At 35.0% G+C, this 15,018-nt stretch overlaps 1 protein-coding gene across 1 annotated transcript; it reads left to right on the top strand.

The window, feature by feature from the left end:
* The first annotated feature begins 10,725 nt into the window (after positions 1–10,725).
* On the top strand, positions 10,726–12,655 carry LOC119979785 (BTB/POZ domain-containing protein At3g03510-like). Its single transcript, XM_038822419.1, has 2 exons — positions 10,726–10,770; positions 10,925–12,655. The coding sequence occupies exons 1-2, from the start codon at positions 10,726–10,728 to the stop codon at positions 12,551–12,553; spliced, it is 1,674 nt and encodes a 557-aa protein (XP_038678347.1). The 3' UTR covers positions 12,554–12,655.
* Positions 12,656–15,018: the final 2,363 nt, after the last annotated feature.

Below are 15,018 nucleotides of genomic sequence, written 5' to 3'. Positions count from 1 at the left end.
TGTGAAGGGTTTGAAGGGAATTATAGGTTGAGGGTGTTGTTGACGTGTCGAATTTCTATTCGATGTCGTGACTAGGAGAATCTAGTTCCGGTGAAGAGTACGCGTGTCTCATTGCTGGCCATTAAATTTTGAATCTTAATTTTCTCCCCAAGGTAAAAGGAGTGATCCCAATGTTTACTATAAATAGAATCATGACGATTGGGGTGGGGTACAATCGGTTCAACCGATTAAACGGTAAAAGGATTATATATATATATATATATATATACACAGACAATGTTGCTCAATCTCACATCATACACGTTGATGTAAGTGTGGGCCCACATGTGATGGGGCCGTGCGTGTATGATGATGGATAAATAAAGTGCGGGAATGCTGCACTAGAGCATCGCTCTCTACATATATATGGCTATTGATAAAGTGTGTCCTAATAGCACATGTTAAGATTGACTAAAGCAAATCAAAGTATGTCATCTGTGATGTACATTTTCTCACCTAATTTTTTAAACTTAAAATACATATCATATTCAAATTCCAACACACATTTTTCATTTTTATCTAGTGTCCTACGTGCACACATTATTATTTCCCTATATGTGTGTGTGTATATATATATACACTATTGAGGATAGGGATATCAAAAATTGTGTTGCATTTAGTGATTAAGACTTATAATTTCTTATTTAAGTGTCAATTTTTAACATATTTTTAATAGTATTTTTAACATATTTTTTCAACTCGTACAACAAACATTTCACATAGAAAAATTGAGAGAATTTGACAACTATGACTCTTGTAAATAAAGTATTAGATTCTCGTAAAAGTCATTATTTAAAAATGAATTGGAGGACTCCTTTTGGATATTTCCAGCATTAGTTATATGTTTGTTATTTCTATAAACTAAAAAAAAAAATTCATTTTAGTTTTAACAAAATTATAATTTAGTTTTTAAAAATATGTGTAAACTGGTTCAATACCGATAAAAATGATATATTCAACCGATTTTGACCAACTTAGTATTTTAAGTTGAATTGTGCCAGTGAGGGTTTCGATACCCAGCTTAATCAATTGAACTAGTACGTGTCGATCGGTATTTAAAACATTGGTGATCGCTTAGTTTGATGAAAGGGATAAAGTGAGGGCCGGTTTTGTGCGTCAAAAGTAAGGTATGACGTAGCAGGTTTGGCCAAGAGATATGTAACACCTACCCCCAGATTTCCAACCTTCGCTAATTAAATCATCATTTACAAATGTAAAAGGACATTACAGATATCCTACTGGTTCCACGTGGACAGCTCGACAAGCAGTGCTCCTTGAATTCCAGAAGGGTGGAATACCATGCACATACCCCATTCTTTTAGGTGAAGGGCAAGTGTTATATACGCGCTTAGAAGGGTCTAAGGGCGCTAGAAAAGTCTTGGCTTATTGTGAGTTGATACCTAAACTATTATTATTTTCACTGAATGAATGTTTCCAATAAAAAGTGTATGGCTATTACCAGTATTTAAAGATAACTTTCTTATATGGAAAAGATTTGCTTGAAAACATGGTTTGGAAGAGTTTGAACACTGATATTTTACGTGATGGCTTATACTTGGTATTTGAGCATTTTATGGAATGGTTTACTATGAAATGTTTTGGGCCTATGTGATACTTATATTCAAGTATGGCATGTTATGACGAAGTATGGGTTACAGAGGTATTTGGGACCGCATTTACTGTACATAGAGCCTTTGGGGCGTGCAGTGAATGTTTATGTTGCCTACGCGCGTATGACGAGATTTATGAAATTGTATTCGCTATGGCTTCTAATTCGTCAACCTACATGCGAGAGATTGATATGAGTTGTCCATGGCCAAATGATGGTATTTTGATGTATAATGTATGTTGAAATATTTGAGATTGCAGACAATTCTTTATATAGTGAATATAAGATATTTGATCTCATGGATTCTTCAGGGAATATTCAATATCATGGTTTTCATTGGAATATGTAGTTTCATGAGTTTTCACTTCGTGTTGCCTATGAAAGGTTTCTATGTTTGAAAATCAATGTGGCAGCACTATAACATATGTTAGATGCTATACTTATATTTATCTCATATTTCATATCTGTTTTTAAATAGTATACATAACTATCAAAATTGTAATCATGTATTTCACAATTGTATGACGTGTAATTTTTGAATCATTCTATATGCAACCCATTCCTCCAATAACTCGATGTCCTGTTCTTCTGGTTGAGACATCTCATGACTTGTATGCCTAAATCTTCGTTGTGAATCTAATATCTCAACCTTCACTTTGATAGAATCTTAAAGGTTGATATACATATAGATTAGCGGAGACAAATTTAACTTGGCCGTGACAACCTCAAGAACGATCCTTTTAGACACTATAATGAGTTCTCTCTCCATCTCAAATTGTTATTTTGGTTTGCTATGAACTTCAAACTGTCACCTTCATGTCCATTTATACAGAAAAGTTGCCATCAAAATGTAACATTATCTTTATTCTCACAAAACTAAGCATATGCCACTACTCCAGTTCTTATGACACTTTCAAATTCATTATCACCAATACTAACACAAGTGTTCAACAACTTGTATGCGCAACTACTTGACACCTTATACATTTAACACAAGTCCAACTAATTCATATACTTCCCTATTCATATAAAGCTTTCTCAGCTTTCACATACTGTAAATGTATCACCAATGTAACACATGTCATTCTTCTTGAAGTTTATCTAATTACTTATAACAATATCAATATGTCTCCCAATTATCTTTAATATAGGATTATCCTCTCAAAATTATAGTTGTTCCCATCAGCAATCATGAAATCATTGTACGCAAGATTGGTAAACATGCGAAGTATACCAATATAGCTATATAAGAATTATATCCAAACTTAATAGATCAACTTTTAAATTAAAGTAAACTTTGTGTACATATAGCATCCTTCTTATTCATATGTACATTAAATACGCATCCCATAATTCCAAACTCGATACAAATATTCACAATATTCACACTATATATAACATATTCACATCCAACACCAATCCCGTGAAACGTATAAACCATTTCAAAAAGATCCAGTACTCGAATCAGTACTCGTTCCAGTGACATTCCTTTTTAGGTCCTTATACTTTCTTTGTACCTTCTCGAGTTGCTGGATAAGTGATTCATTCTCGTTAAGATAATTGCGATTTGTTTCTTCCTTGATCTCCATTTCCCAATGTAAATTTTAAATCTCGGTATAAGCTTCTTCCAATCGCATATTGGCCCTTTCTAATCCGTCGTAATAATATTTATACCTATCCCAATTGTAGTCATGTATCTCATAATTGTGCACTATCCGTACTTTATCTATCATCGTACAAGAGGCTCGTTGCTCCTTTAGCTCGATAGTTTGTTCACTGGGCCTGGTTTTCTCATGAACTATATGATGGATTCCTCGATGGGCATCAATAATCTCTAACGTAAGCTTTATTGAGTCACGCAGAGTAGTGTACATAAGGCTAGGTGAAGAAAGGTTTAACTCGGCGACTACATTTTATAGGATCATCCACTTAGACACTATTACAACTCCCTCCCCCATTTTGATCTTTGATTAGATTGTGTTATGAATTTCAGACCGGTACCTTATGGTTAATTTATATAGACAAGTGCAAACCAAATGCAATATGATCCTTGTTCCCACGAATCCAAGCATGTGCCACTACTACAATTCTTACCATGCCCTCTAAAGGTAAATTAGAGGGCATGGTAAGAATTGTAGTAGTGGCACATGCTTGGATTTGCGGGAACAAGGATAAGATTGCATTTTGTCTGCACATGTCTATATAAATTAGCCATAAGGTAATAGTCTGAAATTCATAGCACAATATAATCAAAGATCGAAATGGAGAGGGAGTTTGTTATAGTGTCTAAGAGAATGATACTATAAGATGTAGTCGCCAAGTTAAACCTTTCTCCACCTAGCTTTATGTACACTACTCTTTGTGACTCAATAAAGCTGATGTTAGAGATTACTGATGACCATTGAGGGATCCATCATATAGTTCATGAGAAATCCAGGCCCAGTGAACAAATTGTTGAGTTAATAGAGCAACGAGCCTCCTGTGCGATGATAGATAAACTACGGATAGTGCACAATTGTGAGATTCACGACTACAATAGGGATAGGTATATGTATTATTATGACGGATTAGACAGGGCCAATCTGCGATTGGAAGAAGCTTATATCGAGATTCAAAATTTACAGTGGGAAATGGAGATCAAGGAAGAAACAAATCGTAGTTATCTTAACGAGAATGAATTACTTATCCAACAACTCGAGAAGGTACAAAGAAAGTATAATGACCTAAAAAGGAATGTTATCAGAACGAGTACTGATTCGAGTACTGGATCTTTTTGAAATAGTTTATAAGTTTCACGGGATTGGCGTTGGATGTGAATATGTTAGATATTGTTAGATATTGTGTGAATATATGTATCGAGTTTGGAAGTATGGGATGTGTACTGACTGTACATATGAATAAGAAGGATGCTATATGTACACAAAGTTTACTTTAATTTAGAAGTTGATCTATTAAGTTTGGATATAATTCTTATATAGCTATATTGGTATACTTCGCATGTTTACCAATCTTGCGTACAGTGATTTCATGATTGCTGATGGGAACAACTATAGTTTTGAGAGGATAATCCTATATTAAAGATAATTGGGAGACATATTGATATTGTTATAAGTAATTAGATAAACTTCAAGAAGAATGATATGTGTTACATTGGTGATACATTACAGTATGTGAAAGCTGAGAAAGCTTTATATGAATAGGGAAGTATATGAATTAGTTGGACATGTGTTAAATGTATAAGGTGTCAAGTAGTTGCGCATACAAGTTGTTGAACACTTGTGTCAGTATTGGTGATAATGAATTTGAAAGAGTCATAAGAATTGGAGTAGTGGCACATGCTTAGTTTTGTGAGAATAAAGATAAGGTTACATTTTGACGACAACTTTTCTATATAAATTGACATGAAAGTAACAGTTCAGAGTTCATAGCAAACCAGAATAACAATTTGACATGGAGAGAGAACTCGTTAGTGTCTAAAAAGATGGTTCTGGAGGTTGTGACGGCCAAGTTAAATTTGTCTCCACCAATCTATATGTATATCAACCTTCAAGATTCTATCAAAGTGAAGGTTGAGATATTAGATTCACAACGAAGATTTAGGCATACAAGTCGTGAGATGTCTCGATCAGAAAACAGGATGTGGAGCTATTAGAGGAATGGATTGTGTATAGAATGATTCAGAAATTACACGTCGTACAATTGTGAAATACATTATTACAATTTTGACAGTTATGTATACTATTTAAAAACATATCTGAAATCTGAGATAAATTTAAGTATAGCATTTGAAATCTGTTATAGTGCTGCCACGTTGATTTTCAAACATAGAAACCTTTCATAGGCAACACGAAGTGAAAACTCATGAAACTGCATATTCCAATGAAAACCATGATATTGAATATTCCATGAAGAATCCATGAGATCAAATATCTCATAGTCACTTTACAAAAGTATTCCAACATACATTATACATCAAAATACCATAATTTGGCCATGGACAACTCATATCAATCTCTCGCATTTGGGTTGATGGATCAAAAACTAGAGCGAATATAATTTCATAAATCTCATCATACACGCGTAGACAGCATAAACACTCATTGTACGCCACAAAGGCTCTTTGTACAGTAAATGCGGTTCCAAAAACCTTTGTAACCCATACTCCGCCATAACATGTCATACTTGAATATATATAAGACATTTCATATTAAACCATTCCATAAAATGCTCAAATACCAAGTATATACCAACACGTAAAATATCAGTGTTCAAACTCTTCCAAACCATGTTTTCAAGCAAATCTTTTTCATATAAGAAAGTTATCTTTAAATATTGGTAATAGCCACACACTTTCTATTGAAAACATTCATTCAGTGAAAATAATATTAGTTTAGGTATCAACTCACCATAAGCCAAATCTTGCTTAGCTCCACTAGATTCATTCCGGACGTATACGCAATTCGTGGCCCTCACCGGAAATCCAAGTACAGGAACTTCCCAATCAAATCCTTGTTATCCTACAACCTCATGTAAAGCATCATACATACTCTGGGTTTAAACTATCAAACTTCTAAAATTGCAGAACCTACACTTGTCTTATAAGTAATATGTTATCTTAATCAAATTGAACCTAACAGAATAACAAACCTCAAGTCCAAACTTCCTCCATAACCCAACACTTGGGTTTAGGTACAATTGCTCTGTTGGATTTATACATGATAAATTGAAGTAGTAATTACCTGAGATACCAAATCCAAGGGTTCACTGACGATTGCCCTTCCTGGTAGTGTAAAAACTATCTGATTCCACCCAAACTTAATGCTCCCGCTTTTTCATTTGAGTAGCCAACACCAAAATACTGCCCATCTCCAATCCACGACTTCCCATGATTGAAAATCAGAGTGTGATATCACAAAGGGCACCTTTCTCACCCAGGACTCTTTTTTCCACCCCGAAAGAACTAGAAGGTATTTCATATTCCTTTTGTTTCTTTTTTTCCTTTATTTGATTTTCTACTCTTTGATATATACATACAAGAGAGGAGGTGGCCTTTTGTTTAAGATAAAACTTTATTCAACTCAATTACAACATTGTCACCTTATAAATTTGAAATCCCTAATAAACCCTCACTTGTTTTATTCCACAATATCATACTTTCATTTAATTAAACCACACTTAAGAGTTTGAGGTGTTACAAATATATGGGATAAAGGCTTTTGGTTTAAGAGGCGAGATTGACTTAAGTATCAAGGTTGCTTTTGGGGATGTATGAGGTAGTATGAATGTTGGGTCAATCTAAAGGGTTGACAATAGAATCCGAAGTCGAAGTGATCAGGGGCATCCTTAGGGTGGGGAGAGCTGGGTCGTCGCCCAGGGCCCCCAAATTCTTAGGGCCTCATATTTTTTTAAAAAAAACATTAGACTATTAGTATTTTTTTTGATAAAACTAGACTATTAGTATTGTAGTAGTTAGAAGAAATGTTAAATGAGTTAGTTATATTTGTCTGTTGAAAATGATTTGGCAAACAAAAGTTGATTATGCCAATGAAATTAGTTATTTTACATTTGAAAATTCTACAATAGTCATATTTAAGTAATATACGACATTTAAATTTTTTCAAGAGGGTCACTTTTTTAGAGTTCGTCCGGAGCCCCCCAAAACTCAGGTATGCCATTGAAAGTGATGAGGGGTCGAGGGGTCGAGAGTCGAGGTTACAAGAAGGTCGATGTCGAGGTGATGTGTGGGTTGATGTCAAGGTGAATCAAGAGGCCGTATCCGAGAAATATAATAGGATCATGGTTACAAGAATCGTATTTGTCGAGTAGTCACGGGCCTATAGAAATGGGACGGATGATTTTTGGCCACTACATTTATTAAATTTTGTTACTACCAAACAACTTGTAGATGTATTTCGCACTTTGGGCCTCAAGGTCAACACAATCTTATCCTTAAAAGTGTGTTTGGATTGAAGGATTTGGAGAGAAGTGAAGGAAGAATCCATCTATCATGTTTGGATAAATAAAAAACAAATGAAAGAAAAGTGGTTTAATTTACTAATTTATCCTTACTTTTTATGTTTAAGTATTATGTATAAGGGTAAAATAGGCTTCTAACTTATAAATAACTTAATTAGTCATCCATTCCCTCCAAATGACTCCATTTTGGGGAGGAAGAATTTTGTCAAAAATTTAATAAAATCTTCCTCCCAAATCGTCTCAAATCTTTCTCCTTAATTTTTAATAAACTATCTAAATAAGGGAATTGGAAGGAAACTTCTCTTCCCTCCCCTCCCCTCCAAATCCCTCAATCCAAACATACTCTAAAAGGGCCATCTACAAGAGGTATTCTGTATTCATAATTTTCCAATATTTGATTTTAAATTCACTAAAAATAATAGTTTTTCAATATTTGACTTTAAAGTCACTCAACATCATAGTTTAGTTGATTGGTTTATGCCATATTAAAAGAACAGTTGAATAGTGTTATGGGTGTATGGATAAATAGGAAAATTGTATGTTGTTCCATGACGCTTTTCCTATATATTTTTTAAAATTAATAAAAATTATCCTTTTATAACTGGACTATTTTGGTGCTGAGAAATTTTATTTACACACCACTAATATACTAAGTTTACACCACTTTTATTTTTTATTTTTTTTACATAAATATCCTTATTTAGAATGACATATTAGCCCTTAACTAAAAAAATAATTATATTAACATAATTCAACTATTAAGTTTACATCAAAATTCTCTAACGAAAAAAAAGAGAGTTAGGGTTAGGGTTTGATGCAAAAAATCAATGCTTTAACAACTACAAGTTCCATATACACGATGTCGTCAATGTTGCCGTGAGAGCAGGAGAAGCAATGGTGGATCCAAAGCCAGTTCCAGTTCCGCTAGTTCAAGAAAGTGGACTATCAAATCAAGAGCAGTCCCTGGACTGGACGTTTATAAGCTAGTAAAGTCTGGTGTAGGTCTTCCCCAGCTAGGAGTATATAGAAAATTTCAGCCTTTTTCTCGGTTAGTGGGGGAGGACCCAAAAAAGCAAAGCAGAAAAAAAATCCAATACAAATACTGAACAAGAAGCAGCCTACCAACCAGCTAATGAACTCCTTCGTATCAAAGAAAAATGGGCCTTCTCCACAGGGACTCAGTCTTGCTTCCATCGCCTTAGCCTTTGCTATGCCTCGTCTTCCCTTCTTCGGGCTAGGCACCTAAGAGCAGATTCTTTTCATGTGCAGCAGCATAGTCTTGGGTTTAGTCTAAAAATCCATTCACATCGATAGGGGGCAGGGAACCAATCTCCGATCAAGTCTATGTCGGATCCACGAAGCATCATGCTCTTTGGCTTTTCCAATCCAATTGCAGGGGCTTTCTTCTAGACTAATCAAGCAAAGCCATCCATTCATTTACATAAGATTTTTTTATATTGTTGGAGAATCATGGGAAAAAGACAAAGAACTCTACTTTATCGAAAAATACTTGTCCGGCCTTGATCCAGAAATGATCACAACTTCCCTTGGTTGGAGAAAAGAATTGTGCGTTTTGTTTATTGGTGTAAACTTAACCATTTACAATCTAATATTTTAGTAGTCAAGGTTATTTTGGTTTATTCATTAACTTTTTTGGTGTAAACTTATAAAATTTTGATGTAAACTAATAATGTGAATTAAGTGGTGTAAACTTAATGTTTTAGTGGTGTGCAAATAAAATTTCCCTTTGATGCTTCACTGCTTCTAAAAAAAAATCCGATTTATCTTAAATAAATATTAGTTTTCATAACTTGTTCAATCTATAATTTAAAAATTACCAATAACTAAACCACTAAAATTTACATTAGGTGTATATGTTTTCAAAATAACCTTACCATACGTTATTTTATATATTTCCACTTCTCTGCGTCTCTTGCATTGTTACAATTAAGTCCTTATTAAATAAAATGCTAAGAAAAATATTTAAAAAAAAGAAGGAAAAAGAATAAAAAGATTAATATCCTTACCAATTTAAAAAAAAAAAGAGGAAGGAAGAGAATAAAAAGATTCAGTCTTCAAAGTCCAAAGAAACATAATTTGAAAATAACAAAACCCCTCCTGTATTGGTGGAAAATCTTGGTAGTTGAGGATTCCCAGGAACTCACAACATGGGAAGGAATAAGCACCCGCTCAAGCTTTCAAGCTTTCACCTTTACTCTATCATCTCTCTCTCTGATCCCAAAGTAAGCTTCCCTTCTCTTCTTTCTTCATTTTTATGAAATGGGTGTGTGTATAATTGTATTTATTAATAGCTTCTCAGAAGTTAAAAGCAAATTCTGGAACTCAAGCATGTTCCCCTCTTTAGTTTCTCTGTCTTATGATGTTCTGTATCTATTGCCCTAATTGTCTTTGTAAGAAAATTGATGTATTGTTACATGTCCTATCCTTTGTTTTTTGTTGGGCTGTTGATGTTCATTTTCCTTTGGATTTAGGGTGGTTAACCTCATTTTCTTGTTCAATTTAAAATTGCACAAATTGGTTTCATAATTAGGGTGCATTGAATCTCCTTAGTTTTGTATTTTTACATCCCTTTTCTCCTTTTCTTTCACTTATGTATATTGGGTTTTGAATGAATAAACAAGACATTCACACATTGCACAATCAAAGCTTTAAAATTTAGTAGAGTAATTAGAACTCAGTATTCTGATATAACTGTTTCTCTTTCATGTTCCTATGTGTCGTCTCTTTATATAGATTCATGGTAGAACTTCTTGATGGAGAAACATTATTCTAGAACAGATCTAATCATGTTCAGTGTCACTGGCCAGGACCAGGACTTGGAATATTTTCAATTTCATTTGGCTTGAAAGCCAGCAAGAGCCCTCCTGCTGTCATCTTTTTCGGGTTTCCACTTAGTGTTCAACAAGTACTTCTACACCTTTATTCTTCTCTCTGTGTAACTTATAACAAAGAGGGTGGCACCAAGACATGGCCAACAGACAAATTCAAAACAAAGACATATCATCTTGGTATTACAAAATCCTTTTTGTTCTTATCTCTCATTCAGTTGCTGTTTCTTTTATGAATTCTTTGTGTTCTTGATGTTATTTTTCGATATCTTATACATTGCAGGTTGTCCAAATCTGGTTCCTCATCAGATATTCAACTCCATGTACATGGAGTGCCTTTTGCACTTGACAGAGTGAGATGATACTTGAAATAAGCCTTAACTTGTTTTTTCTATTGTCTTAAAAAGAACAGTGCAATTTATCGATAGATTTTGTTGCTTATGTTGAATAGGAACTGCTGGCTTCAAAATCTGCCAAGGCAACTGCTTTACTTGAAGGGAATTCCCAACAAGACTTATCTCTCCTCTTTCGAGACATACCAGCTGACCCTGAAACTTTCGAGCTTGTGGCAAGGTTTTGTTATGGATTTGAAGTGCAGATGTCGACTGAGAATGTTGTACCCCTCATCTGTCTTGCTAACTATCTTGAGATGACAGAAAGTCACAGCACTAACAACTTATTAAGAAAGGCTCTTACCTTTTTTGAACAAAGAGTCCTCGCAAGCTGGAACGAAACGGTTAAGGCTTTTCGTATGATAGAAAGCATCCTTCACCAAGCACTGGATCTTGGTCTAGTTGATGCCTGTTTAGAGTCTATAATTCAGAAGGTACTAGTTGATCCTCGCCTTCTTGGAGAACCGGCTCAAAACATAGAAAATGATTATGATAGTGAGGACAGTGAACGGTTTAGGCCAAATGTGAGGAGAAGGCTATTTGCTACTAGTACTACTGATTGGCAATCAGAGGATTTGACAATACTGTCTCTCCAGCTCTACGAACCAACTATTCGTGCCATAAAACAGCATGGAGTCCCATCAGAAAACATTTCTGCATCAATTTTTCAATATGCAAGAAAGTGGGTGCTTTCTAGCAGCATCGATGAAGAGAATATGTCGATTTACAAGAAGAACTCGATGAGGGAAATCATCGAAGCAATGGAACGGCTTTTGCCTAATGAGAAAGGGCTACTTCCATGTACATCATTGTTTGAAATGTTGAGGTTTGCAATTGCATTGGAAGCTAGCACTGATTGTAGGAATGGCTTCGAGATCAGAATTGGAAAACAACTAGACCAGGCTACGGTCAAAGACCTCCTGATACCTTCTCAAGGCTATGCTAAGGAAGTACAGTATGATATCGAGTCTATCAGAAGAATTCTGAAGAATTTCTACGGCAATTACAATGGCTCCAATATTTCAGGGTTAATCACAGTGGCTGAACTCATTGAAGAACTTTTAGCAGAGGTTGCAAGTGACATAGATTTGAAGGCAGACACATTCACATCGCTAGCAGAGATGTCAGTGGCAGCATCGTTTGGTACACACCGGAATGCTGATGGAATATATAGAGCTATTGACATTTATCTTGACAAGCATAGGTACCTAACTGAGATGGAGAGGGAAGAGGTGTGCCGGGCGTTGGATTGTCAAAAAATGTCTCCTGAAGCTTGCGAACATGCAGCGAAAAACGAAAGATTACCATTGAGGTTTGTGGTGCAGGTGCTGTTTGTGGCGCAGTTACAGCTGCGCGACACAATCACAAAGGAAATGCAATGTGTTGATGACAAATTGCGAAACGAGGAAGCGGAGGAAGAATTGGAGAATGAAGTGAAGAAGGTGGGTTTGGGTGAGGAAGAAGTGGAGACAGAAATGAAGTTGATGAGTAACAAAGTGATGGAGTTAGAGAGGGAATGCCACATGATGAAGAAAGAGATTGTAAGTGGGTGTAGGAGCCAGAGAGCCAAGAAAGGCAAGACCAGCATTTGGAAGGAAATGAAGAGGAAACTTGGGTGCATGAGTAGCATTCATGACTATAACTGCCAATCAAAGAAGAATAAAGTGTATCCAAAATATGGAGTCTAACAAGTACATTGGATCTTATTTGTATTCTCACTTGTGTTGGATCAAAGGTCCTACATGTATAATTTTGATGATTCACCATCTCATGCTATTTGATTATTTAATGAATTTGTAAATATGTCAAGCAAGTGAATTGATATGTATTGATAATTATGTTTAACTTGTGAGAATTTACTATTGGATTAAGATAATCAAGAAATCATTTTTGAACATCTTAACATACATTTATAATCATGATTCATCATATTTTACGCGATTTGAGTGACTTGGAATCTGATATGTCTTGTGCATTTAAAACTGTTGAAAAGTCAGTCTGCGCAAGCTAACTTCCAAATGTCATAATTGAGTCATATGAATTCTGATTAATGTGCTTCTTGAACTAAAATTTAGTTAAGACATAAATAAACACATCATATGCAGAGTAAATTATCAAATTTTGCCTCCTTACTGTTCAAATTTATGTTCGAAATTGCTGCATCTGTGAAAACCTGTAACTGTGCTTGTTGAGCTTTCTCTTCTATATTGAATGAACATATGAAGGAATATTGCTTTGAAATTTGACATGGACATTCTAATGTGCTCATTATGATTTATCATACATAAATTAGAATTTATTGAATCCTATTTCTATTGATTTACCTAAGTGCAAGGCATGAAACTTTTACAAGCTTACAAGCAAAATGAGGTGTCTATACACCAAATTCTTCGTAGGTATAATGAATTGGGAGTTCAGTTATGTCCAGAATTCGGTTCTAAAGAGGAATGTATTCCAGCTACCCAAGAATGGACTTGGTCCTAGGGTGAGCTATGAAAAATCCTAAGTTCCTCAAGTTTTCCACCAAAGAGTTTTTGTTGCTATTGAAAACAGCTTATGGCTAACATTATTTTCGGACATTTTGGAGCTGCACATTCAGTTATAGAGGCAAGATTTCAGGCCTGGAATTTACAATTTTGGTTGAAGTTCAAATTTGTCTTAAATTCAAATGCAAAGAGAATGGAGCTAAAATCTCTTGGAGAAAAAGCTGCCAACAATGCCATCTCTATAAATGTGCCAACACCAGCTGCAAGGGTACGACCTACACTGACATTGGCTACAATAGAATGTGACTTGTTTGCCATGTTTAAGAGCTCATTTGAGGAGGAATGAAGTCTTGATTGCTGCCACCAAACAAGTCCTTGAAGAGGAGATATTTTGGAGCTTAATTCAAGACAAACGGTTATATATTTGAAGGACCAGATTTGATGAGTTTTTACATCTTACGGTCTATGATTAAAGCTAAGTTGGAGAGTCCAAATTAAAGAAATGATTATGATCTAAAGGACGAGCTTGTGACAACGCATGAATGGAAGAACCATCTTGAAGTCTAAGCATGCTCCCAACGGCTATCTTATGGAAGGTCATGATTTTATGATATCTTTGTTTCAATGGTTCACATTAGCAAGTGAAATTGAAGGCTGAGATTGAAGACTAAAACTAATCCAATGGCTGAGCTAGTAAGAGACAATTGCATCAAAAAGGGGTTCTCCTTCTTCTCCGATTGGCAGAAGCTATTATCAGAAACTCCTTCTTCTCCGATTGGCAGAAGCTATTATCAGAAAGTGCAATTTTCTTCAATCAGTGCGTGAAATCCATTTAATGAAGATATCATCATCAAATCTTCAAGCTTCTACCCAAGTTTGAGAGTTGAACTTTGCTACAGAATTATTCATCATTCTTCAAGCCTTAATACTTGAAAATTTACTGAAAAGTTTGAGAGCTCTATTTTACCTAAATCTTTACCAGTGAGCACCCATTGTTGTAAAATCCTTGAGAGTTCTCTTATTGTGTGATTCTAAACACTTTCTTGAGAGAACCTAGAGCTTAACTACTATCTTTTCCTCGTGAGAGTTTTTGGGTTTTGTGGAAGTTTGGGGATTAGCTTGAGATTCCTAGGTTGGGGGTAATCTTGAAACCCTTGTGTTAACTCTTGTGGTGAGCTTGTGAAAACCACATTCTTTAGCGGAAGTTGAAATTCCTAGGCTTAAGGGCTTAGGTAGTGGATGTAGGTAGAGGACCCGAACCACTCTAAATTGCTGTGTTCATATTTTTTACTTGCTATTGCTTGCTTTTGACTGCTTGATTGTTTTAACTTACTGTTTTGAATCAAGCTTGCTGCCCTGCATCTCAATATTTGACATACTTGATCTTCGTGTTTAAAATCATTGATTTACATTGAGTATATTGGCCTAAGGCCCTGCCATTGTTTGTTGGGAAGACTTGCATGCTGGTTGAGCTTATTTGTGTTTGATTGAAACTTTAAGTCCTTAGTTGATCCAAGAAAATCTAAGGTGACTAGTTGAATCTTGTGATATATATATATATTGATTCTTGGTTTGATCAAATACTTGATTTATTAGTGTTTTTATCTTATTTTATAATCTGAATTTTAAAAGGGATTTCTAACTTGGAATTTGGGGATACAATTCAC

Source organism: Tripterygium wilfordii, chromosome 15, assembly GCF_013401445.1.
Source record: "Tripterygium wilfordii isolate XIE 37 chromosome 15, ASM1340144v1, whole genome shotgun sequence".
In the NCBI taxonomy this organism is placed as follows: Eukaryota; Viridiplantae; Streptophyta; class Magnoliopsida; order Celastrales; family Celastraceae; genus Tripterygium; species Tripterygium wilfordii.
The sequence above is the reverse complement of the archived record's forward strand: the minus strand, read 5'-3'. Positions and strand labels throughout refer to the sequence as shown.

Excerpts from the sequence above, each read along its gene's own strand:
- LOC119979785 (XM_038822419.1), top strand. The coding sequence starts at position 10,726 with ATGTTATTTTTCGATATCTTATACATTGCAGGTTGTCCAAATCTG. Across the intron at positions 10,771-10,924 it reads TTGCAGGTTGTCCAAATCTG|GAACTGCTGGCTTCAAAATC; the intron begins GTTCCTCATCAG and ends TATGTTGAATAG.